Source organism: Theropithecus gelada, chromosome 5 (assembly GCF_003255815.1).
Source record: "Theropithecus gelada isolate Dixy chromosome 5, Tgel_1.0, whole genome shotgun sequence".
Lineage (NCBI taxonomy): Eukaryota > Metazoa > Chordata > Mammalia > Primates > Cercopithecidae > Theropithecus > Theropithecus gelada.
In genome coordinates, this window is record NC_037672.1 from 118739942 (window position 1) to 118766498 (window position 26557).

Consider the following 26557-nt stretch of genomic DNA (forward strand, 5'->3'; position numbering starts at 1 on the left):
TGGGTTTATGAAGAAAAGAAATTTAATTGACTCCGCAGTTCTACAGGCTGTACATTAAGCATGGCTGGGAGGCCTCAGGAAACTTACAATCATGGCAGAAGGTGAAGGCGAAGCAAGTACATCTTACCATGGTGGAGGAGGAGGAAGACAGAGTGACAGGGGAGGTGCTGCACACTTGCAAACAACCAGATCTTGTGAGAACTCTATTATGAGACAACACTAGGGGGATGGTGCTAAACCATTAGAAACCACCCCCGTGATCCAGTTACTTCACACCACTCAGCACTCGGGATCACAATTCAACATGAGATTTGGGTGGGAATACAAAGCCAAACCATATCAATGGCATCTAAAATGGCGAATCTTTTCCAGAATGTTTTCTATTTACTTTGACCAGATCCGTGAAAAGAATCACTATCTATGACAGTTATGCCCTTACAAAATACATTTTTTAATAAGACTTAAAAGTTGAAATTACTCCTTGATCTATGGGGTGCAGAATATATGTTGTGTTAGCAGGCATGAAAACAACATTCAGCTCCTTGTAAAGCTCCAACATTCACCCCTTAAGTGACAAGGTGTATTGTCAATGTACAGTAATATTTTGAAAAGGATTTTTTTTTTTTCTGAGTAGTAGGTCTCAAAAGTGAGCTTAAAATATTTAGCAAACCATGCTATAAACAGATGTGCTATCATCCAGGCATTGTTGTACCATTTACAGAATGCAGGCAGAGTAGATTTAGCATGATTTTTAAGGGCCCTAGGATCCAGGGAATGGTAAATGAGCATTGGCTTCAGCTTAACATCACCAGCTGCATTGGCCCTTGAAGAGTCAGCCTGTTCTTTGAAGCTGAAGCCAGGCATTGATGTCTCCTCTCTAGCTATAAATCTTATCTTCTAATAGAAAGCTGTTTGTTTACATTAAAAATCTGTGGTTTAGTGTAGCCTCCTTTATCAATTATCTTAGCTAGGTCATCTGGAGAACTAGCTGCAGCTTCTACATCAGCACTTGCTGCTTCAATTTGCACTTTTCTACTATAGAGATGGCTTCTTTCCTTAAACCTCATGAACCAAAACTGCTCACTTCCAACTTTTCTCCTGCAGCTTCCTCACCTCTCAGCCTTCATAGAATTGAAAATTAGGATCTTGCTCTGGATTAGGCTTTGATTTAAGGGAATGTTGTGGCTGGTTTGATCTTCTAACCAGACCACTCAAACTTTCTCTATGTCAGCAATACAGCTATTTCACTGTCTTAACCATTCATGTGTTCAATGGAGTAGCACTTTTAATTTTCTTCCAGAAAGAAAATTAAAATTTACATTTATTCACAATTTGGCTGTTTGGCACCAGTAGCCTAGCTTTCAGTCTGCCTTGGCTTTTGACATGCCTTCCTCACTAAGCTGAATCATTTCTAACTTTTGATTTAAAGTAAGAGATGTGTGAGTCTCCTCCTTTCATTTGAACACTCAGAGGCCACTGCAGGGTTATTAATTGACCTAATTTCAATATTGTTTTCTCTCAGGGAATAGAAAGGATCAGAGAGAGAGAGAGAGAGAGAGAGAGGAACAGCCAGTCAGTGGAGTAGTCAGAACTCACATATTTATCAGTGAAGCCCACTGTCTTAAATGGGCATGGTTCATAGCACCTTCATTATGATAGTAACACTGAAGATCACTGAACACAGACCACCATTAGATACATAATAATGAAAATTTAAAATATTGCAAGGATTACCAAAATGTGACAAACAGATAAAGAGCGAGCACATGCTATTGGAAAAATGGTGCTGATACACTGACTGTATGCAGGGTTGCCACAAACTTACAATTTGTTTTAAAGAAAGTTTTTTTTAATTACTTGCAAAGTGCAATAAAACAAGGTGTGGCAGCATGTACTAAGGAGATTAGATCTTTGGTTGTATGAACTGTCAATGTTTTCCCCAGTTTTTCATTTGTCCTTTAAATTTTCTTGGTGGTGATCTTCCCTCCCTCCCTCCCTTCCTCCCTTCCTTCCTTCCTTCCTTCCCTTTCCTCTTTCCCTCCTTCCCTCCTTCCCTCCTTCCAGGCTCACTGCAACCTTGTGCTCCTGTGCTCAAACCATTCTCTCACCTCAGCCTCCCAAGTAGCTGGGACCAGAGGCGTGTGCCACATCCAGCTAATTTTTTGTTTGGTTTTTTAAAAAATAAAAATGGTGTTTTGCCCTGTTGTCCATGCTGGTCTCAAACTCCTGTGCTCAAGCAATGCACCCACCTTGGCCTCCCAAAGTGCTGGAATTACAGGCATGAGCCACTATGCCTGGCCTTCCTTCCTTCTTCATGTAGTTTTTGATTTTTAGGAAATCAAAAATAATTATCTTTTTTCTTATAGCTTCTGGATTTGGGGTGAAAGGCCTCCCACTTCAAGATCATTACGGCAGACATGGAACTGCACCACTCAGATCCCCTTTCAAGAAAAGACTCATTTCCAAGCTGTGAAAAATGTGGGTTGCTGACAGCCTCCAATTCTTAATCTCCTTCAAGTTTTGCCTCAGCTTTCCAGCCAACACAAGCCCTTCTCCAGAAGACACTTAGCCAATAATTGAGTAAGTTGGTGGCACAGGGCCCAGGCACTTCTGTGTCACACAGGGCTTTTGCAAGAAATCTTTGCCTCAGAGTTCCACGATACTGGCAGAGATTTGGTCAGGTCTGCAGTGTAGTCAGATGACACCCCTTGCCCAATCCTGCCTCTTGCCTGTTCCATTCAATAAACCTGTTGCATCCCTAACTCCATCTCAGCATCTGCTTCCCAGAGAATCTAAAAGGCACAGGTATGATGAAATCCCTCCATGCTTCTTCCTCATATAAGTTTTAAATCTGTTTCATTTTGAGAGTTACCTGATATATGAGGTATAGAACCAGCCTTATATTTTCCTAGATGGCTCCCCAACTGTCTTCACACCATTTGTTAGAAAAATAATGCTATCTTCACCCAGCAAATTAAGGCCTACCTTTAACATATACTAAATTTCCAAATGATTTGTTTCCATATCTGAACTTGCTGTTTTGTCTGTCTGTTCATGCCACAGTATTACTGTTTCAGCTATTTGGGATATATAGTCTAATTTGTGTAAAGAATAGTGCTCCCTCACTACTCTCTTAAGTTTTACTAACAATCCTTCCTTTTTTGCATGATGTTTAGAATCAGCTTATCTAATTCCACAAAAACTTGTCTCCTAATAAACTCACAGAAAGAGCTGGGAAGAAGGTCACTAAGTAGATAAATATAGCAAATGTTTTTTGTGGGTTTTACTATGTTATTAATAAATTTTCAGATCCAGACCTACAGAAAATATAGCAAATGTTAAAGCTCACTGGTGGATTTCTCTTAAAGTGTGACTAACAAATAATCCAGGGCATAGTTAAAGCCAGTGGCCTATTTTCAGTAACAGAACAGAACTCTTTGAAACATATCATCTTCTATATGAAAAGTAGAAGCAACTGATTCTCAACTTGCCTCTGCATCAAAATTGCCTATGAGGCCTCTCAAAAAAAAAAAAAAAAAATCCAATGTCATGTGTACACATACACGGTTTTTAAGATTCCCCTGGTTATTCTGATGAGCATCAACAGTTGTGAAAAGAATATTATCACTATTTTAAAGTTTTCAAAGGAAGATTAGTTCATTTTATTTTAAAAATCTTATTAATGGCAATTACTTTGCTTTAAAAAAAAATGCATCCAGAAGGGCATAAGTACAAAAAGAAAAATGATACCAACTGAATAGCAGTTTGAAAACAGAAAACTGAAAGGTAAATATTAGAAGAGACTGATAAACTGCTTCTTTCTAGAAGAAATTATTGTCTTTTTTATTTATCTCAAAGAAAGTGACAGACGGTAAATGGGAGGGAAGTTCACGACAGGAAAGAGGAAAGAGAAAGGTAGTACTCTGAATTTTTGCATTAACTTTTATAATTAGCTTTTCTACTAAGCAAGTAGCACCACAAGCATTGCTTTAATAGATGCGTAAATAAACATGGTGCAAATAAACCAGAGACCCCTTCAATCTTTCCTATATTTAGGAAAAATCATATACTATGAAGGAAATTCAGTCCATGGTGTTGCATTTCTTATTGCCCAAAAGACCAACTGTAAATTCAGTTCTCAACTAACACCACTGTCAATTATTAGCTTAAAAAGAGATATCATTGTTTTTTTGTTTTTTTTTTTTTGAGACAGAGTCTCGCTCTGCGGCCCAGGCTGGAGTGCAGTGGCCGGATCTCAGCTCACTGCAAGCTCCGCCTCCTGGGTTTACGCCATTCTCCTGCCTCAGCCTCCCGAGTAGCTGGGACTACAGGCGCCCGCCACCTCGCCCAGCTAGTTTTTTGTATTTTTTAGTACAGACGGGGTTTCACCGTGTTAGCCAGGATGGTCTCGATCTCCTGACCTCGTGATCCGCCCGTCTCGGCCTCCCAAAGTGCTAGGATTCATTGTTAAATAGATAAATTTAACAATAAATCTAAACACGCATGTACACATAATTCAGGGGGACAGAAATGTTTATTTTTCATTAATCTTTTGAATACAATCACCATAATTTTACAGGTTTAGTTTAGCTGTGAACTTGGACTAATAACATTTCCAAGAGTTCACAATTTCATGGCTAAGCTTCTGATTAAGGTATCATGGTTACAAATGTAATATAAATGAAGTTTTTAAAAAAGGCTAAAAGCAATCTGGCCTCTTAAAGAAAAATATATAAATGGAAAATGGCCAGGCATTAAACTTAGTAACATAAGTATACTTAAGTACTAGAGCAGTCAAAGAGATCTCCACCAGAGATCAGAAGGAAGCACCACTATTTTCTTCTATGATGCGTATGTGTTGGTCGTGAGCATGCTAGTATGAATAAGGCAATGTGTCAAGCCCTGGCATACAAATGCAGCTAGAGGTGCTGAAGGAAGGCAGTGGGGCGGCAGAGGCACACAGCAGGGAGCTCTTCCCCGTGACACATTAGTCTTCTCCTCCACAGAGCAGCAGAAGAGCTTTCTTATAGTCCCCAGATGTATCTCCCTGAAACCAAATGTATTGTATTAACCTCCATGACTCACAGAAGCCATAGAAAATTTTAAAACTAACAAATAACTGGCAACAAATTTTATTTATAAGATTCTTCTCCCAAGTGGGTAATCTCTGTGACTTTCGCATCAGGAATGTTAGGCAGGGAGTTTCCTACCAATGTAACCTCAGACACTCAGCATTCCCTCTGGTAACACAAAGAACAGGGAAACTTTAACAACTATAGTTAAATCAAGCCTTCTAAACAGAATAGTCTCTATCACTTAGTATATATCAACTAACACGGGCAGTGCTAGGGCTGCAGGGCTGTCGTGGCTCTCCCTCCGAGACAGAAGGGCAGGACACGCTTTGCATCTGCTTGTCTCACATGCAGACACGCATGATAAATTAATGTTTCAAGCTAAAAGTGCATGGGTAAACTCTCTAGTGTCCTTTGGGCCAGCCACACCACACACATGCTAAACTAAAAGCTTCTGCTCAATTGAAATCTTGCTTTGCACATGGTCCACATCAACCTTTATCAGAAGAAAAAAAAAAGTCAAAAGACCTTAAGCTAAATGTAATTATAGGCCACAGAGCACCTTGTTTTAAAAAGAACAAAAATGATACTAATACCTAGGGGCTCCTTACTTACTCCCAATATGACCTGGTTGGCTCTTTCCTGAATTAGAAACTAGCATCAGAGATAAGGTGATAAAAGACAATAAAGAAAGGAAAAGCTGATATGAAATAAAAGAAGGACTAATAAGGACAGCTGGAACTGGTAAAAGACAGAAAGAACACATTATTATCATAGGCAAGAGGTTTGGTTTGTTGAGTCATCTGTCACCACTACTAAATAATGCTTCTAAGTTCACCAAGAGCCTCAGCCACATCAACACCCATGCTTTCACTTAGGAGCCATCATCTCTACTTCAGGAAACATTATGCTACACTTTTTAACTCATTGCTCTAATCATGCCACTAAAATTTTAAACTTAACACAAGAATCAGGTTCTCCCATTCTTGTCTTTCATGCAACATACCGGTCTGCTTTGGATTACCAAACATAATTTAAAGAAAGGTTCTATTACCTTAATCATGGAATAAAGAGAGGTGGCAAAATTCTTCCTAAACTCCTTCCTGATGTTAAGCAGATCAATCTCACTCCTGGATACCATGACTCTGATGAGGGTATGATCATCTGTCCCAGCTCCCTTTAAAAAAATAGAAAGAGAGAGGCACAATGCTTAAAAACTTCAAACATAGGATCAAACGCTCCCAGGTGCGGATGAATCAATAAGGTATAACAATTTAGTAGAACTGGGTAGAATGTTATAAGAAGAGAAAAATTCCCAAGGTCTATCATCTAAAACATAAGCAAAAATGAAGAATAATAATTACAGAAATGTATTAGATAGAAGGTTCATGGTATCCACTTACCTTCATAGCATAATAGAGGGTCTCTGCAAGGTAGGCAGGGATACTTCGAATAGATTTCACTAAGAAAATAAACAGTACAATGGTCAAATGCTATTCTGATATGAAAAGGATTAAGTAATTAAAAATCAAGTGCTGCTTCCTGCATTTATAGCTCTACTTGTATAAAAACACAAAAGTACCAGAGGCTAAAGAGCTGTAAGCTTATCTAACGTCCTCACTCACCAAATATTTTCTTAGACACTGGCTTGGGTTTTCCTTGGAGTTCTGAGGTCTGCATAGAAAGGCATGGAGAATAAGGGCACACGTTTTTTCTATGCCCCTTTGCTCTGTGAGGACTTTCTGGATACTGCAGTTTGGGAAGCCTGGATTGTTATAATACCACATATTTTTCACCACCAATAAATTATACAAACCCCTTGGAAGTTTTCATTCCAAGACATTCAAGCAAGTAATACAAGATTACTACGCTATCTAATTTTTTAAAACTCTTGTGCGATCTTCCTATACTCTCTACATATTCTTTTTCTTTTTCTTTTTTTTTTTTTTTCTTTTTGAGACGGAGTCTGGCTCTGTCGCCCAGGCTGGAGTACAGTGGTGCGATCTCAGCTCACTGCAAGCTCCGCCTCCAGGTTCACGCTATTCTCCTGCCTCAGCCTCTCGAGTAGCTGGGACTACAGGCTCCCACCACTATGCCCGACTAATTTTTTGTATTTTTAGTAGAGACGGGGTTTCACCGTGTTAGCTAGGATGGTCTCGATCTCCTGACCTCATGATCCACCCGCCTCGGCCTCCCAAAGTGCTGGGATTACAGGCGTGAGCCACCATGCCCGGCAATTTGTATGTTGATTCTAATTATGAAGGACTTGTCTAAAAGTTTTCTAGTAAAAGTTCATTAACTGCATACTCAAGTGAAAGGCTACTTTTAGAGCTGGTTCATGCACATCTTTAAAAGCTTATTCTCCTGAAGACAAAGAGCACCAAAGTGTGAGCTCAATGCCAAATACTCGGAACAAACAGCAGACAGAGGCTCACTGCAGACCCATATGAAAAAAGGACTAGAGGAGACTCACAAATTAGATTCGCCCTAGTTTTGGAGAGTATATAATGCTGCAATTAACTGCACAGATTCAGTTCTCCAATTTTTCCAGATTATTCTGAATATTTAATTAAAATAAAACTAAATTATTTAATTTGAAAACAACCATCATCACATCTTCTATTACATCAAAGATATTCTTCTTTTCTAAACCAGATGACAATTTCTTAATCTGCCTCAAAGCTGAGAGGACAATATTCAAAAGAATTCTAAAATTCCACAGATATCAGAAATAATGTTTACAACCCTCTGAGATAATGTCCACGACATTTCAGGTTCTTCAAGAAATAATATTTTTAATGCAGCTTCAAAACGATTTTTAAACAATTATCTTAGTATTTCCATAGGATTTAGATGAACTAACCAGACAATCCTGTATTTCTAACATCAAAATAAATTTCTGAATTGGAAATTTATGAGTTTGCTTCCCCTAAATATCATCTCAAACTCTTCCTTTCACACCTAGGTGGTTATTTTCAGATGCAGCCTCAATCGAATAAAATACTCTAGCTCTTATCACCAAAAATATGAATACATTGTAAATCACCTACCGACAGCAAGGAGTAGTTGCTCCAAATTGCCAGAAGTCTCCCGGTCAATGGTTTCCTCAATTTGAAATCCTGATATAGTCATGTACTTGTCAAACACTAGAAAAAATAAAAATGATTTCCTAATCACATAAGGATCACTCTTTCCAGAAAGAAGATACCTACTCTGATTAGGTAGTGTCCTACTGAACACTAATCTCCCATTCTTCCTTGCTGACAGAACCTTGTGCTCAGAGCCTCAATGTGCCAAGCCCTAAGCAATGGATTGCAGGTGTACTTTGTTCACTGATTTCCCAGTCCCCTTACTAGTTACAGCCAATGAGACTTAAAGGTAAATCCACTAGAGGGGATGCTGAGAAATCTCCTCACTTATAAAAAGTGATACACAGATATGACTGGTTTACCCTTTCCTTTCCTTCCTGCTGTGAAATGGTTAAGTTTGGAGCTAGAGCAGACATCTTGTGATAATGAAGAAATGAATACGAGAAAGAAAACCAAAACACTAGGGATAATGGAACAAAAAAAAAAAAAAAACACAGAAAGATCTGAAAGATCTCAGGTCCCGCCAAATCAACCATGGAATCCCACCTCTGGAAAAAAAGCCTGATTTTTCAAGCCACTGTTAGGGTTCTCTGTCACTTACACTAAATTCATTCCCAACTGATACCACAAGTGCTGATGACTATCCAGAGATGAGGTCATGGGTACCAATCTCTAGGAGGAAATATGTGTAGTGAGCCACTACCCAGTGATGTGTGACTATGGGAAGAACAATCTAGAGATCTGACCTCCCTTGCCATCCTCTAGTAGTGAAGGGTGGACTAAGGAGCTCTAGTTTGTAAAAGCTACAACAGCAGCAAAGACAATGTGAGATTTCTCCATGTCACCAAAAGGAAGAAATACAAAAAACTGATTCATTCACTAAGTCCCTGCTATGAGGAAGTATTCTGTCACACCGGCTCATGCACTTTCCAAACTGCCCTATACAGATTTTTTTTCACTCACCCTTTCTCAAATGGGACACACTTCGTGTTCCAAAGATGGTAATAAACTTTTCTTCATCTGTCCCCCATTTAAGTTCTCCAGCCTGAAATAAAGCCTGCAAAAATTTCAAACTCAATTAATAAATTGTTCCTCCATCTCATTTCCAGGTTCTTAATCACACTTGTTTTTTACTCCCTGAATTTTAACTCACTTGATTCATCATATTGTATTAATAGTTTTCATTTCTAATGTTTCCTATGCTGAAACTCAGCTGAGTTTGGAGCAACTTTGGAGCTTGCCACTGAACTGTGCCACAGAAGATTCATGGGTCCAAGCAACAGAGCACAGCAATGGTGCAAGGTTACATGTTCCCAAAATGTCTGCCATAACCTCCGATCTTTCAGAAGCAACAATATGGGTCAGGAGACAGTTATGATTACCTCACTGTTGATACATCCATTTACAGACTGGGAAAGGATTTAACTGGAAGCTACGTTGTCTGCCTTTTCTGTTTTGCTTGTTCAATAGCACTTGATTAAGAGTACACTTCATATTTTATCTTTACAACTGAGATTTAACCAAGGCTAGTATAAAATGTTTTCATATTTCCAAAGATCACAATAAATTTTTAAAAGGTTGTGGGTATAGCACAGTGCCTGGCATATAGAAGCACTCAATAAATAGTGGTTGAATAGTTTGAATGCCCATACTTCCCTTTTGACATGGAAAAAAAATATATGCTTTCTTGTGTTCATATAACTGCCTAAAAAAATAAGCTTATATACAAACAGCAACATTTACTCTGAATTCACTTATTGAGAGGTGAATAATTTATGAAAATCCAAAGAATCAATCTTTATAATGACTGTACTATCTTTTTATTCATTTCAAACTAAGTATACATATTAAAGTAAGATGAATGCAATTTGCTGAGGCTGCTACTTGCAGTTGGCCTTATGCCCACAAGCAGCAATCCAAATAAAGACAGGAAGTGATAACAACAGGTTTGATATAGAAGGTTTGATCATGGTATGTTTAAAAATGTAGATTATGGTGGTAAAGATCTACTTTTTATTATATTTCTGGAGAATAAGAAAAAAAATGAGACTCACATATCTTTATGCTCAATTTTAAAATTAATTATTTTAATGATAAAAATGAATAATACCAATTCTGGCCATGTGAACATGCTCTTCAAACCTGAAAAGATACTAACTCTGAAAGTCATGTATGTATCTACACTTTAGAACCATATCATAATGACATAGACCTTTCTTAAAATAACTTTTAAAATCTAATTACAAAAACAACACAGGTTCATTGAGAAATTTTGTAAAACTAAGAAAAAACAAAAATAAGAAAATAAAAGTTACAGGCTAGGTATGGTGGCTCATGCCTGTAATCCCAGCACTTTGGGATGCTGAGGTGGGTGGATCGCTTGAGCCCAGGAGTTCGAGACCAGCCTTGGCATGGCAAAACCCTGTCTATACTAAAAATACAAAAATTATCTGGGCACGGTGGTGGATGCCTGTAATCCCAGCTACCCGGGAGGTTGAGGCAGGAGAATTGCTTGAACCCGGGAGGCTGAGGCAGGAGAATCGCTTGAACCCAGGAGGCAGAGGTTGCAGTGAGCCTAGATCATGGCACTGCACTGCAGCCTGGGCGACAAGAGCAAGAAGGAAAGGAAAGGGGAAGGGGGGGAGGGGAGGGGAGGGGAAGGCAGGGAAGGGGGAAGGGGGAAGGGGAAAGGGGAAAGGGAAAGGAAAGAAAAGTTGCTATTAATATCAACATCCTGAGGGTGCTAGTTACTACTTCTGGTATGTTTCCACATGTAGATAAAATACACAAATATATTAACACCTAAATGGGTGACGGACTCATCTTGTACAATATCACAGACATTGATGCACATATTTCTTATCAACTGTTTTAAATGTCTAGAAATTTTCTCTAGTAGGTACAGGAGTTAAGCCTGTTATATGGGAATAATTGGTGAGATGTCAGTTATTTTTACCATAATCTTTTAATTTTATTAGGAGAATTATGTTTGGGATCAGTATCTATTGTGAAACTATTATTAAGTAATCATATGCAATAATGATGGCTTCTTCATGTAAAACAATGCTATTTAACAGTTGTGTTTTAGTGTAAGTATCCTTTCTTCTAAATGAGGATGCCCAATATTCATGGATCCGTCTGGATGAGGGACCCTTATACCCCTTCCCTAAGCTTTATGGTACAGCCTAAGTACAGTTTGATGAGCCCTGGTTCAGTGCAAAGGATGAGGTTTTGGAGTCAAAACAGATATGGTCTATCTGCGAGATTTCAGATGAACTACTTAATCTCCTCATCAGCCTCAGTGTATACAGTCATTAATGGAAATTATATAACTTACATAATGCATTGGACAGGGTCTGGTAATCAGTAGCAAGTGCCCAGTAAACTGATTACTTCTCCTTCTCCCTCTTTCCTCTAAGAGTTCAACTCTCCCTCCAGAGAAAGCATAAAACAAGGATTTATCGGGGAAGAAGGTAAAATCTGTTTTAATGTATTAAAAATATTAAATCAGTTTAACACATTAAAAATGTTAAAAAGTGGATTATCTACAAAATGTTCGGTTCCCAAGTGAATGACTCCATGGCTTATCAAACCTCTCAAATAACTGAAATCCTCTTAGTGCCAGGTATCAGTAGAGACAAAAATGCAAACACTTATAAAAGGGCCCTTTAGCCGTCTCAGCTTACTCTCAAGAAATCTCAAATTCTCACTAGTGATAACAGCCCGGCTGCCCTTGCTATGAGGTACAAGTTGGTGTGTTCCTTTTTATAATGCTGAAAGATTGTTTTCAACAGGTTTATTAATTAATAATAATACATTTTAAAGAATCAAAAACTAATAGCCAGCATAACATGTTCTGTGTTACTCCTGGTCACTGGAAGGCTAAGAAAAGCTTGGATTCCATTCAAGGGATATTTTAAAGTAACTCCATAAAGCAGTTTTCACATGTACAGTCTCACATGTACTCTCAGGGTTCTGAATGGTTATAACCACTGCATGACAGGTAAGTGTCACCTATACAGCCTCAGTAATCAAAGGACCAAGGATGCAGGCATTACCTGAGAGCGTGTTCAAAATCCAGACTCCCAGCCCCTGCCCAGACCCACAGAATCAGAATCTGTGTTCAAAATCCAGACTCCCAGCCCCTGCCCAGACCCACAGAATCAGAATCTGCAATTAAAGGTCCCCAGGTGCTCCGCATGCCCACGAAAGTTTGAACAGCAGTGCTATCCAGTAAGTGCTCCAAGGAGAGAAATCAATGAAAACAAGGTTAAAATGTAGTTTTCCCCTCAGGAGCCTCATGCTGCAGCAATGCTCTCATTACACCACCGACTATCTGGGAAATCTGCCCTCTGCTTGCTAATGCAGGCCTCACTGCAGACATCTGAGAGGACTAGAGTTGGTTTCTTACACTGTGACCCTGAAAAGCTCCCAGAACTCCTATTCTACTCTTGACGGTAGGAATGACAGAAACAGCACTATCTTCTAGCAAAGCCACAAACAATGCTTAGAAAGCAGTACGATCACCACCTCAGTACCAAAGCCCCTAACAGGAGTACAACTCTGTAGGGTTTCTCCAGCCCTCTCCGCGAAAGAAGGTGGAGTTAAGCTAGATCTGTGCTTGAAGTTGATATTTAATAAGCCCTTTAATGATAGAGAAAATCAGAGAAGGCACTAATATTCAAGAACACTGAATATCTCGTAGTGAAATATTCTTATAGTGAAATATTAATATTCAAGAACACTGACTATCTTCTAGGGAAAGAGAAAGAGCTTTGGAGTCAGACAGGCCTCGTTAGGAATTCCAACTCCACTGCTATTCAGTGGAAGCCATGGGCTTGTTTCTTTATCCATAAAAGGGAAACTGCCCCTCTCTGGTAGAGTTATGTGCTCATTCATTCATCAGTTATTTACTGAGCACCTACTCTATGCCAGAAGCTGAGGACACAATTGAACTGACAGCTCAGGGTGCCCAGGAAGGCAGTCAAGTAAATAGGTGGCTTCCAGAGAAGGTGGAAAGAACTGTGACAGGAAGCCTGGTGGGGGGGGGGGGGGGGCGGGGCTACGGTTTTCCCTGTGAGGGGCACCTAACTCTAAAATATCTAAGCTGAAGAGTGACTCTTGAAGAGGACTCAGGTGAAGAGGGGTGGGAGGGGCAAGAGGGCACAGAGACCAAGTGAGAGAGGCTGGAGGCATAAGTAAACAAGACACAGATAACAAAGGAGCTTGTAACCCATTCAGGAACCCGGACTTTATCCTGAGGACAAAGGAACCACCAGAGAGTCTGAAGGTTATAATCAGGGGCTGGACACAATCGGCTTGGATTTTCTTAGAGTGAAGCAAGAGTCAAATACTGCACAGAGAGCCCTCAGTAAACATTCAGTTCTTTTTTTCTCTCCAGCTAGACAGATATGACAGCATTCTGAAACCATTATAAAATCACCCTACCCAAAAGAATAACCTCTCTCCTCTTTCCTGTTAGCAAAGTGAGATTGCACATCCATGGGTTGTTCCACTGGAGGAGTGAATATGGCTCTTCCTTTTTCAATGATACATGACAAACAACCAAGAATTGTGTATTCTCTTAATTGAAACATGTGACCAGAAAGAGGTCTATGATTGGTGGTTCTAGGAACCCAAGTAATTCCTTTATTACCAATTTCCAGTTTTCAACTCTCATGTTTCAAATTTCCTTTCCTATATTTTAATCACTGTTTTATTAACCAGACTGAGACTTTATAGGGGATTAAAAGTCACTTAAGAGGAAATTTTCATTTGGAGTCACTAAAAAGCAGCTGACAGAAGACCAATTCTACTTAAAATTCTGTCAAAGCAAATGCAGAGAAATTTCCTAATACCAAAATAACTTGTCATCTCTTATATAATTAAACACCACTTACTGTTAAATACTTTATTGTTTCTTCTTTATCTTCTCCTGCTAAGAGACCCACTGCATAACTGGCAGTGGAATTAATAACACCTGTTTTTTGTAAAATTCTCTATTTTGTTCAATAATCACAAAACAAAAAAAACCATGTCTAGTTGGAACTCACTATGTAATTTATTTTATTTCATTTCAGCTTTAAGGTAAAATATTTTGCTTACCAGGTCAGAATAAGAAAAAGCTACTTACATAGGTCTTATGCTATGTGAAGAACCCATTAACAAGATTATCACTAGCAGCTATTATAACATACATTGTGATTTTTTCATTACCATGAATTACTTCTTCATTTCTACAACATAATAAAGTCATCATATCCTGGGCATCACTCACCTGAGCATCTTGTTCAACTTGAGCTTCATCAATTCCAGCATCAGGGTCTCTGTTAGCCTATGAGAGGTAATATGTCACATTATTGAACTGTAGGGCATTCTCATTCAAAAGGAAAAATGGTTCCACCTGATGGTTATTCAATAAAGCTCTTTCTCTAGGAATAATATGCTTTTATTAAGATCAATCCTGCACTATTTCACATTATCATCACACAGCCTGTCCAAAACCAATAATGACCCTCCTGATTTTAAATTCTATGAAAGAACAAGATACTGCTATCATTCTGTGAAAGGAACAAGATACTACTATCTAAAACAAATGTATGAATTAGCTGTTAAGAATTTAGACCAGATATTCTGAAACACAAACAAGCACAAGCGACATACAGCCAGAATCATCGCAGTAAGAATCAGCAAGTACCACAAACTATTAAAAGAATTTTAAGTGACCTTACTTAACTAGATTCAGCCCAGTCCAACTTCAGGCTTTTTAATAAAACTGTAATTCATCTCCACCCAATACCTGAAGGAGAACCACCAACATCCGCTGGTAGTACCCTGAAGTGTCCCCCACCACGTCATCTTCCAGGCTTGAGCCATATTCTGCAACAAAATAATTTCATACTTATTTACATCTTCTTTCAACTAGAAAAATAATCTTGCCCCATTAATCAAATGAAAGAGACATAAAAGAAGAAATATTATATTTAGTTAACATAAATTCCCTCTATTCCATCTCTGAATGCTCTCAGCAAATGCTTTCAGTGAGTGGTTGGACAAAAATGAATTAAAGCTCCCAAAGGCACTCAATTCAAACTTAAATCAAGACTCAGCCATTTAGAAATTCTCTCAACCAATGTAGTCATTAGTCTAGAGACACATGATGGTACTGGAAAGTGTCCAAAACACAATCAATCATAACCTTAAATTCTGTTTTGCTTTCTTTCAAATCTTTTACATGGTTAGCTTCCAAATGTCTTCCATCCTCTAATATTCTGGGATTTATTTCTTTGGGTATGGCCATCACTCCCCCAATAAGGTATTTTCCTCTGCAGAAATAAAGTTAACTCTGAGAGACAGCAATGATATTTTAAAGTACGCCCCCCTCCCACCTCTATTTCCAGCTGCTCAACGTAAGGCCATATAAAAGTGGAGAATTGGGATCTACAAGAGTCTACAAGTCTTTCTCACTACTCTCAAACAGTTGCTATTAAAGGAAAGGAGGCCTTACTCTAAGGTATTTAAATATGTAATTATTATGTGAAAGCAAACGAACTTTAAAAGCCTGAAACTTCTATTTTAAAAGGCCCAGAAGAGTTATGCGTTCATTTCAACCAGTTACCCAAATACAAAACCTTGTAGGAATCTTTAATTCTTTTTTCTATGCCAATACCTGTATATATTAACCATTAAATCCTATCACATGTTTCTCCTGTCCCTGATTTATCCTCCTCACACCTCTCACTAACCTAGGTTGGGCCATAATTCCTAAATACCTAGCTTACCTCCCATACACATAACTGTCCAATTAGCCTTTCTATTCAAATCTCCTTCCTCCCTCAATTGTTCCTTCAGCACTCCACTGCCCATTCAGGAATTTACAGTACCTTTGAATTAAGTCCAAATTCCTAATCCAGTCATGCAAAACCATCTATATCTGAGCCTAACCTCGCTTGTTCCATTTACCTCCCACAATGGACATGCACACATCCTCCACGGCAGCCAGGCCCTCTCCATCCCTCAATATACTCTCCACAGTCCAGTCTCCATGCCATTAAAGACAGGCAGTACCTCACCAAAAATACCTTTTCTACCTACTCAAAATGCACCGTCTTTTTTTCCCAGCTTTATTGAGTTACGATGGACAAATAAAAATTGTATATATTTAAGGTATACACCATGATGTTTTGATATATGTGTACACTGTGAAATGATTACCACGATCAAGCTAATCAGCATATCCATCACTTCATATAGTCTATATTTTTGCGTGTGGTGAGGACATTTAAAATATACTCTATTCACAAATTTCAAGCACATAATACAGTTATACTTTCACTATAGTCACCATGCTGTACATGAGATCCCCAGAACTTATTCATCCTGCCTAACTAAAATTGTGTATGCTTTGACCAATATATCACCAGTCCTTTCTCCCATTCACCCCGCCCCTACACCCTAGCAAACACTGTTTTACTATCTGTTTCTATGAGTTCAATTTTTTTAGATTCAACATAAGAAGTGAGATCATGCATAGCTTATGCCTTGTGCCTAGCTTATTCCACTTTGCATTATGTCCTCCACGTTTATCCATGATGTTGAAATGACAGGATTTCACCTCTTTAAGACTGAATAGTACTCCCATGTGTGTGTGTCTGTGTTTGTGTGTGTGTGTGTGTGTGTGTGTCCATCTGTCAACGGACACTTTGTAAACTCACCTAGTCTTGAAACTCTGCTACATGTGTGATTTGCACCATGAAGTCTCCCTAACATCCAAAGCTATGATGACCTCTCTCTTCTGAATGCATTTTTGCATTTAATGTTATTGGTATTTTACTTTAGTTTGAATTTTCCTATCCTTTAAATATTGCAGTCATTCTGTCATGTCACCCCTGAGGAGACTGCATGCAAACTGCCTGAGGACAGGAGCTGGGTTATGCACACCTTTTGTCACTCATGACAACTAGCACACTGCCAGACACACAGCCAGTGCTCAATTACACAGCTGAGTAGGACAGACCACAGTTATTACCCCCTTTGAGCACACCATTTGTAATCCAGTAGCACAAAGGTTCTCACCAACGTCAACATCCCCAGAAAGAGATATTTGAATAGTACATCAAATAAAGTTCAAAGTTGAGATACATGTATCACTTCTGCCTTAGTGGTTGGGAACTTACTGCCTATAAAAAGAGAAGCAGGAAAGAGAGATTCAGCCCTTTAGAAAGGTAATTATACAGTTGCTCTAAACTATCACACTGTTTTGACTTGCTGGGTTAACAAAGCCATTTCTAAGATTAGCAAACTAATGGCAAGATACAGTCCCTAGCAAAAGACACTAGGCTTGGAGTCTGTTGACTGAGCTGAGAAACTGGATAGTCTGACCCTCCTCAATCAGGCAGGAGAAAGAGCTGGCTACAAGAAATCTGGTAAGAAAAGGACTCTCTACCTCTACTTTTTATTTCATTTTCTTGATTCTATTCATGGGACATATTTCAGGCTGAAATGCAGATTTCTGTTCATGAAAAAGGCATACTAAAAAGAAAAATCAAAATGCAGAATATTTTATTCAAGTATTGCCATTAACTAAGACAACATACATTTACTCAAATGTACTTTATCAACTCTGACGTGGGAAAGGGTTTAGGTTTCTCTTCCAGAGTTCCAAAAGTACTTTTTATATAACTCCTAAATTTTGCTAATATAAAGCTAAATATTTTTAAAAGAGGAAAAACCATTTTTACCTTAATGTTAACATAAAGACAATCTGTATATCCCTACACTAATTGCAAATCCTATGCAAAAGTAAACTCCATCTTCAGCAGCAGCTTCTTATAAAATGTTAAAATAGAAGAGGATAACAAGACAGTCTTTTCCTTAGTGAAGGAGAAAAATAGCTTGAATTGCAGGTCACTCATTCATTCATTCATTCAACCATCATTTACTGCCTGCCTCCCATACCTACAAAGGACTGCATTCAAATCAGAGAAATGAAAGAAGTAACAGTGGAGGTGAAGTCAAAATATAACTCACAAACATTTACCTTCTTCATAAACTTCTTTGATGGCTCTTAGTTCTTCAGGTGTCCTTGAAGCAATAATTTCTGTCAGTACTTTTTCATCTGTTCCAGCTCCCTGTTTGGAGATTTTAATAGAGAAAATATGTCAATAAGATTTGAAAGAAAGTTATTTTCCCAGAATAGATGTTACCCAAATTGCACAGTTATATAAATATTATCCAGTATAACATGGATTTCTTTGTATATGAGTTCTATTAGTTACAGAAATAACAAATGTTAAATGATTTTCTCTCCAAAGACCATTTTATTCTTTTTGTCTAATGGAAAACAATGTTTCTCATGTGTATGTGTGTATATATGTGTACATATACATAACCAGTTACATAAATTTGTAACTTTTAATTTGATCACTTAATTCTAGTTTAAAAGTAAAACATTTTAATGAAAATTGAAGTAATTTTTTAAAACTGAAAGAGTAAAAATGAAAATTTTGCATAAACGTACGCGGAAGAGCACTGATACTTAAACAATATGCACCTCAAAAGATAAACCCCTGGCCCCCAAGTTAAGTGCTGTGCAGTCACAGGAAAATTCTACATCAAAGGTAACGATAAATATAGCATTGCTTAATTATTAGGAATTAGAACAGTATAAGGGAATTGGGAGTTGCTTTCTGGATTTTTGAAAAATCATTTTAGCTGGCTTTCCTTTTTCTGCTTTTGAAAATCACATCTACATCATTAAACTAAGAGATGCAACAATACAGCTGAACTTAATTTTTTTAAAAAGATAGTATTTTTTTTTTTTTTTTTTTTGAGACGGAGTCTTGCTCTGTCGCCCAGGCTGGAGTGCAGTGGCCGGATCTCAGCTCACTGCAAGCTCCGCCTCCCGGGTTCACGCCATTCTCCGGCCTCAGCCTCCCGAGTAGCTGGGACTACAGACGCCCGCCACCTTGCCCGGCTAGTTTTTTGTATTTCTTAATAGAGACGGGGTTTCACTATGTTAGCCAGGATGGTCTCGATCTCCTGACCTCGTGATCCACCCGTCTCGGCCTCCCAAAGTGCTGGGATTACAGGCTTGAGCCACCGCGCCCGGCCAAAAGATAGTATATTTAAGCCTTATTCTCTTTATATTTCTAACTTTGCCAAAAATCAAGCACTGAAAAACCTAGAGTCCATTCTCTGGCAGAATTTCAACTACTGCTGACATTTCAGAAGCACTTAGCAAAAAAAGTACTTTTCTCAATAACCTAAGATTTTTGTTTATTCCAAAAGAATCACCATAGGAAAATGAAGAGACTGAGCACAAACCAGCTCCTATCAGGATGACGCTTCTCCTCTCCACTCCATCAGTAAGAATCCCTGAGAAACATTATTTCCTTGTTAAATTTCAGCGTGCCCATTCAAAATCTAACAGCTAACAACTGAACTACTTCCTGTCCCATGAGCCTAAACAAATGTGTCAATACCGTCATATTTATACAACATTCCAAACACCAGTCAAGGGAATACACATTTAGTTTTCGCTGCAACTGAAATTACAGCAAGTTTACCAGCTACTTCATTTTAGCATTTAGAGGGGTAGGAAAGAAGGAAAGAGTATGAGAAAATATTTATCGTGAAAATTCTCTCTGACGCTTTACCTTTTAACCTAAAATGATGAGCAATATTATTGTTCCCTAATCAGGCAATTTTCCATTTAAAAAGACAAAATAGCTCATCTGTAATATTTTTTAAACATCCTCAAAATCAGAAGACAGGCATGAAAATAAAATACAAAAATCTATAAAAATATTAAAATTTTAAGTAGCCCAGTATTATTGAGTTTAAATCTACAAAAAGACGAAATGACACACTTGTAATTTTCTCCCTCCTTTACTGCTTATTGCCTCCCACTTTTGTCTTCCAAGCAACTCTCACTGAAATAATCAGATAAAATGTTTTAAATATAACAAATAAGAGGAAGTGATTACCAAAACAAAATAATACTATTTATGACAAGAATGTTCCTTTCACTCATCCTTTTTACCTTCAAGGCATGTTTCAGTTCATAAGCATCATAAAGCCGAGAGGGTTTCATCAGAGCCACAATTAATTTTTCAAATTTTCCAGTTAGTTCTGATTTCAGGTCATCCAGAAGATCCTAACCCACAGAAAATACAAATTTGTTAACCAGCAGAAATTGTAGTAAGATTCTTCTTAAATATGAATGACAGCCCTTTGCTCTAACGAATTCTTTATGTTGCCATCTCCAAGTAGAAGGCCCATGAGCTAAACAAAACCCCATAACCTTGAATAACATACTTTTAACCTGTGATCAAAATCTTAAACTAAGGCAAACCCACTTACATGTCAAGATATTTGTTTCTAAAAGATGTTTTTCTTAACTTGAAAAAAAAATGAATACCTTTAAAAGTAGACTAAAACTATTGTACTTTAAAAATATTATTCTGAGAAACATCTTTTTTTAAATTCCAAAAAATAATCATATAATGAAATTTACAAAGGACATTTAGTCTCTTATACCCAAACATCGTAATTTTTTTTCTCTCAATATCTAACAACATTCAAATACATAATAGATTATAGTCATTATTATGACTCCTGATCACTGGGTGATATCTTTTCCTATGGGGAAATTGTGTATGTAATTATGAAAAAATTATGTAATTATGAAAAAAACCCAGTACTTCCTAGCTATAAGTTTCAGCATACCACACAACTAAAAATGGGTGTTTAGAATACTTCCTTTTTTGCTTTGCATTTGTTTTCTTAATTGATATATGTTTTCAGACTAAGAAGGCTATATTTAAGTTTTTCATGCATGCACTAATTCATTTAAATTTAAATAATTCAAATAATTCATTTAAATAATTCAAATAATTTTTTTTGAATTGTTAGTCAAATAAAAGCATTTAAATCAACTAATTAAAAATCCATGAGTTAAAATCATGACAAAAGGAACCAAGACTGTGACCGTGTTAAAACAAAACATACTTTAATACAGGCTTACACCTAGAAAACGAATAGTAAGACATCCATGTGAACGTGAGTGGGAAGCACAGAGGAAAAGAAGAGGGACAGTTCTCACTACAGGATCTTTTGGCACCTCGACAGCATTAGGCAAGGAAAAACAATTATGTGAGGATAAGCTGGGTGAGCACTGTATCCCAAGAGCTGATAATTTAGAGGAGAGTGGAAGAGAAACAGAAGTAGGGAAGTCGGAATCACAAAATAAATGATGCTTACAAAAGAATATCAGTATATTCCAAACTAGTCTTATAACTGATAGCTGTTCTCCCATTCTCTCTTGGGATGAAGTGTGGTCTTACCCTGCCAAACAGAGTCTTAAAAGCCGCAGAGATTTCCTGGCGCTGAGCGTTACTTCGGGATGTCAACAGAGTCAGGATGCTCTCCTCATCTGTGCCTGCAATTTATGGTTAACAATTACATTTTGGCTCCTACATGCACTCTCCCAATGATCTTGGCAACCCACTTCCCAGTCACCTTATTTCCTTGCCTCTCCCTATGGGAATATAAAATATATTCTATGGCCGGCGCAGTGGCTCACACCTGTAATCCTAGCTCTTTGGGAGGCCAAGATGGGAGGATTGCTTGAGGCCAGGAGTTCCAGACTCGCCTTGTCAACATAGTGAGACCCCCATCTCTTAGGAAAAAAAAAAATATATATATATATATATGTGTGTGTGTGTGTGTGTGTATATGTGTATATATATGTGTGTGTATATACACACACACACAAACACTACATATATATAAATGTTTTATTAAAATTTAAAATTTACTACATATAAAATGGTATGTTTCCAATATATTCTACCCCCTATTCCCAACATATTGGGAAGTAGATGGAAAAATACTCCTGCCTTTTACAAAACTTAGTACACCTAGTTTTTCATGCAACAGATACTCAAATAACAGCTATCCACAAGGCACAATGTGCTGGGTGTTACAGGGGATTGAGAGAAGAGAAAGAGACTCTGGCTTCAAATTACAATTTAAGGTAGAAATATAAAAACACACAAATAATTGTGAGCTAAGGCAAAATGTGACAAGTGCCTCAGGAGAGATCTAGGTGTCAAATGGGATTCAAAGAAGGGTCTCCTAGCTGATAGGAGGTGGAACGGAGTCTTGGAGAATGCTTCGGGGAGAAGGTGACACCCACAAGTCTCAAAGGATGGAAGGATTGTGAAAGGCAGTGACAAAAGGAAGGACAGCTTTTAGAATGAGAGAAAAGCTCAGCAGTGGGGAAATACAGGGCTTTCATAAACAGCAGATAAGCCAGCATGGCTGGGTCTGAGAACACATTAAGCAGTAATGGGAGATGAGTCTGAAAAGGTGGGCTGGATGCAATGGAAGGACTTGCAGGGCCAGAAAGCACAAAAATAGTAGTAAAAAAGGAGCCTGAGCACAGGAGATCAGTGACACATGGAAATCCTTGAGAAGAGAGGTTAAATGACTAGAAAAGAGGCTGGGGAAAGAGAATAGACTAGCAGAATGAGAATGGGATATCTGATTGGGAACAGAGCTGCACAGCTGCTCACCTGCAGGGATGGCTGCCTCATCGACTCCGGCCTCTACCACACAGGTGAGGGTGACAAGCTCAAAAGCACAGAGGCTGAATTAAACTGCCTGTTCAGTTCTAGAAACTGAATATTAGGGATGGTTTATAGCAAGCTTGTCCAACCCACGGCCTGCAAGCCACATGTGGCCCAGGACAGCTCTGAATGCAGCCCAACACAAATTCATAAACTTTCTTAAAACATTATGAAATTTTTTTGCGATTTTTTTTTTTTTTTAGCTCATCAGCTCTCGTTAGTATTCGTGTATTTTATGTGTGGCCCAAGACAATTCTTCCAATGTGGCCCAGAGAAGCCAAAAGATTGGACACTCTTGGTTTATAGTATTATTTTGTTATCATAACATGTCTCTTCTCCTACAGATTTCAGATCAAAATATTCTAAAATTATTCTTACTGTAATTAACGACTTGTTTGGAAAAACAAATATCACATTTGCTTTAGAAAGAGGAAGCTAAATTTACCCAGGCCTTTCATGGCCTTCCGAAGAGTTTCTGCATCAGCCCGCTCATCAAATCCAGGGAAGTCCGTCACAGTGCCTCTGAGAACCTAATTCAGGAAACACAGTGGTATTATTCATGTCATGACTAATATGACAAAGTAAATAATACAAACAGGAAGCCGCTTGCCATATATCACATTCAGTCATTAAATGAATTTGCCATTTGATAAGATTTGTGACCTCTTTTGAACTGGGAAGTGAAGCATTTACAATGGGGACTGGCAGGACCAATTCACCACAGAAGCTATCCTGACCACCTGTAATACCATCAGTGGGAAGGCTGGCTCTCTCTTCTCTGTGACCACACCCCACCAACACCTCCTGGTTCACAGAGGGCACTTCTTTGCAGGTTCCCTTCCCATTAAGTCTCACACCATTTTGATCTACAAGCATATTAAGCCCGCATTAAATCTTAATACCCTGTCCTGAGTACTCAATTCTAAGCAATGCTCTTGTTACATGCCTTTTCATCTAAGTCCTGTTTTTGTATACTTACTTATGGACTTTATGATAACCCAGCAAAGCCTGAAATGATCGTTCATGTGTCAGAGGAATACAAATCTTTGAATTTAGAACTTTATAAAGGTGTATTGGAAGATATTCTTCATAAAGCTTCCTGTTACACATTACTTTATCATATATATACACTGCTTTTAATAACCAAAATATCTTCATGTTTCAAAAAAAGTTAGTGATATCATTAGATCCTTAGAGTCAGAAGGCTTTACTAATACTGAGCCATAAATGTTTATCTTACGCTAAATGGAGGCTCACAGAATTTACTTGACTGGTAAATGTTTTTGCATTCCCTCAAAACTCCTGCTTATGTACCATCTAAACTGAGAAACAAACAGCTAAAAGGAAAGTTAGCCTGGTTTACAATCTCACATGTCTTATTATAAATGCACAAAAGCACAGTCACCAAAAAGGAGGAAAGTTTCTTTTCCACCTTAGTCTCCGACTGTTGCATATGCCAACAATAACCTAATACTAATCAAATTTTAAAAGATGACAACAGAGAGACAGCCATGGTGAAGAACTTCCCCAGGACATAGTGTCAAAGATCAGTTCAGTGGCCTTCTCTCTGTAGTGGCACTAAATTAGGCTTCCTGAAAAAGTGGCACTCATGGATCCAGGAGACAGCGACAAAGACTCTCCCTTTGGCCACACTTTGAAAGGCTCCCTTGAGCCCTCTTCTCAACTCATCCTTGTCGCTGGGCCTCCTTTGCCTGCCTAGCAAGAAGCTTGCTAAGTCAGTTTAAGGAGGATACCCCTACTTTTGGAATCGGATCACCCTCTGCTATAAAGTGAATATCTGTGTCCCCTCAAAATTCATATGTTGAAACCCTACCCCACCACATGATGGTAAATAGGAGGCAGAGCTTTTGCGAGATAATTAGAATTAGATGAAGTCACAAAAGCAGGGCCCCCAAAATGAGATCAGCATCCATGTAAGAATTCGGAGAGAGCTTGCTTCTCTCTGCTCTGTCATATGAGGCTACAAAAATGTCTAGAAGACAGCCCTCACCACACCCAACGTGCTGGCACCCTGAGACTTCCAGTCACCAAAGCTTTGAGAAATGAATTTCTTTCTTTATAAGCCACCCAGTCTATAGTATTCCATTACAGCAGCCCGATGAACTAAGGCACCCTGTATATCTGATCAATTTCCTCATCCCCCTCCCCCCACATCTGATCATCCTGGCCTGCCTTCAGCAAGAATCCTATTAAGTCAGTTTAGAATCCCATTAAGTCCCCCTAACTTGATGTTTCGTCTTAGTAACTTTCCATCCACTGACCTCACTCTGCTTGTTAGCTATATATCCCCAGCTGTCTTCCCTGTATTCAGAGTTGAACCTAATCTCTCTACATGACTTACATTGTAATATTCTTGACTAAGGCCTTCCTTACCATCAGAATAACTTTTTCTTCAACAGTCATCCTTACTCTTGTTCAAGAAGAGAAAACACACCGTTCTTTCCTCTGAACAGGGTCAGCTATGAGAGAACTTATGAGAAAACCTGACCTCATGAAGCCCCACATGGCCTTAACTCCAAAGTCAAGTGGTATGATCATGAGGCCAAAAGAACACAATTCAAGAGAAAAAGAGGTATTTTCAGGTTGATGTCCCAGCCCCAGGTTGTTGAAAGCACCACTGGTAGCAGCTTTCACTCCCTCTGTGCCTCAGCTAAACAAGGGACTGTGGCCAACTAGGAAAAGGGGAAGGGGAGCCTCTCTCCCACTTGTCTCGTGGAGAGGTTATGAAACTAAGCCAGAGCTGTTCACTCCACCAAGAGGGAAATCCACCCACAGCCAGGCTAGTCTCCATTTCCACCCCATCTAAGGAGCACAGACCCATAAAGACCAATAGATTCCCTGCCATTCATTCTATACCTTAATCCATATGAAACTGAATGGTTGAATACTGACAACTTCATAAAAGGAGTTATAGTTCAGAAGAGAAATCTGTAAGATTTGAGAAGATGATGCTTCAAAATTAGTCTGGGTTAGGAAAATTCTTTCTCTCAGATCAAGTTACAGCTTCTCTTTAATGAGATCACTTCAAATTGATCAATATCATTGTAAAAATGAAAAAACTCCGCAAGTTTTCTTAATGTGAGAACTTAGGACTGAACGCCTCTTGCAGTTCACCTGTCTTTTTACTCATTGACTCACCATCTTTTGAATGCCTCTCACGTCCAAAGTATTATACTAACTACTAGTTAAGAGTCAGGATCCCTCAAGTTAAGTATGAAATGACAGGCATATAACTAAACAAGTGCAGCAGAATATGTACACACAGAGGCTGGATTAGGGCAATGTGAGCACATTTGAAAGAACTATATTGGGAAGTGTGAAAAGAGAAAAAATTCCGGAAAAAAATTCCAACGACTCTTGAAAGTTGCCTGTGAATTTGCCAGGCCAATCTGGTACTTTGGATAAAGAGTTAAGTATTTCAACAAGCAGTAAGGTTGAAAGAAAAACAAGGGGCCGGGCGCGGTGGCTCAAGCCTGTAATCCCAGCACTTTGGGAGGCCGAGACGGGCGGATCACGAGGTCAGGAGATCGAGACCATCCTGGCTAACACGGTGAAACCCCGTCTCTACTAAAAAAAAAATACAAAAAACTAGCCGGGCGATGTGGCGGGCGCCTGTAGTCCCAGCTACTCGGGAGGCTGAGGCAGGAGAATGGCATGAACCCGGGAGGCGGAGCTTGCAGTGAGCTGAGATCCGGCCACTGCACTCCAGCCTGGGCGACAGAGCAAGACTCCGTCTCAAAAA

The 26557-nt window shown here is 38.7% G+C and overlaps 1 protein-coding gene across 1 annotated transcript in view; it reads right to left on the minus strand.

Annotated features, from left to right (window-relative positions):
* Positions 1–4515: 4515 nt before the first annotated feature.
* The window catches only part of ANXA5 (annexin A5), a 30859-nt gene continuing 8817 nt past the window's right edge, over positions 4516–26557 (minus strand). The window contains exons 3-13 of the mRNA XM_025386820.1: positions 23240–23324; positions 21508–21602; positions 20205–20318; positions 18201–18291; positions 14961–15040; positions 14439–14495; positions 9125–9218; positions 8123–8218; positions 6476–6534; positions 6127–6249; positions 4516–5047 (exon numbers count right to left, since the gene is read on the minus strand). Coding sequence (XP_025242605.1) covers positions 4988–5047; positions 6127–6249; positions 6476–6534; positions 8123–8218; positions 9125–9218; positions 14439–14495; positions 14961–15040; positions 18201–18291; positions 20205–20318; positions 21508–21602; positions 23240–23324 — 954 coding nt within the window. The 3' untranslated portion in view covers positions 4516–4987. The remainder of the gene's footprint in view (positions 5048–6126; positions 6250–6475; positions 6535–8122; positions 8219–9124; positions 9219–14438; positions 14496–14960; positions 15041–18200; positions 18292–20204; positions 20319–21507; positions 21603–23239; positions 23325–26557) is intronic.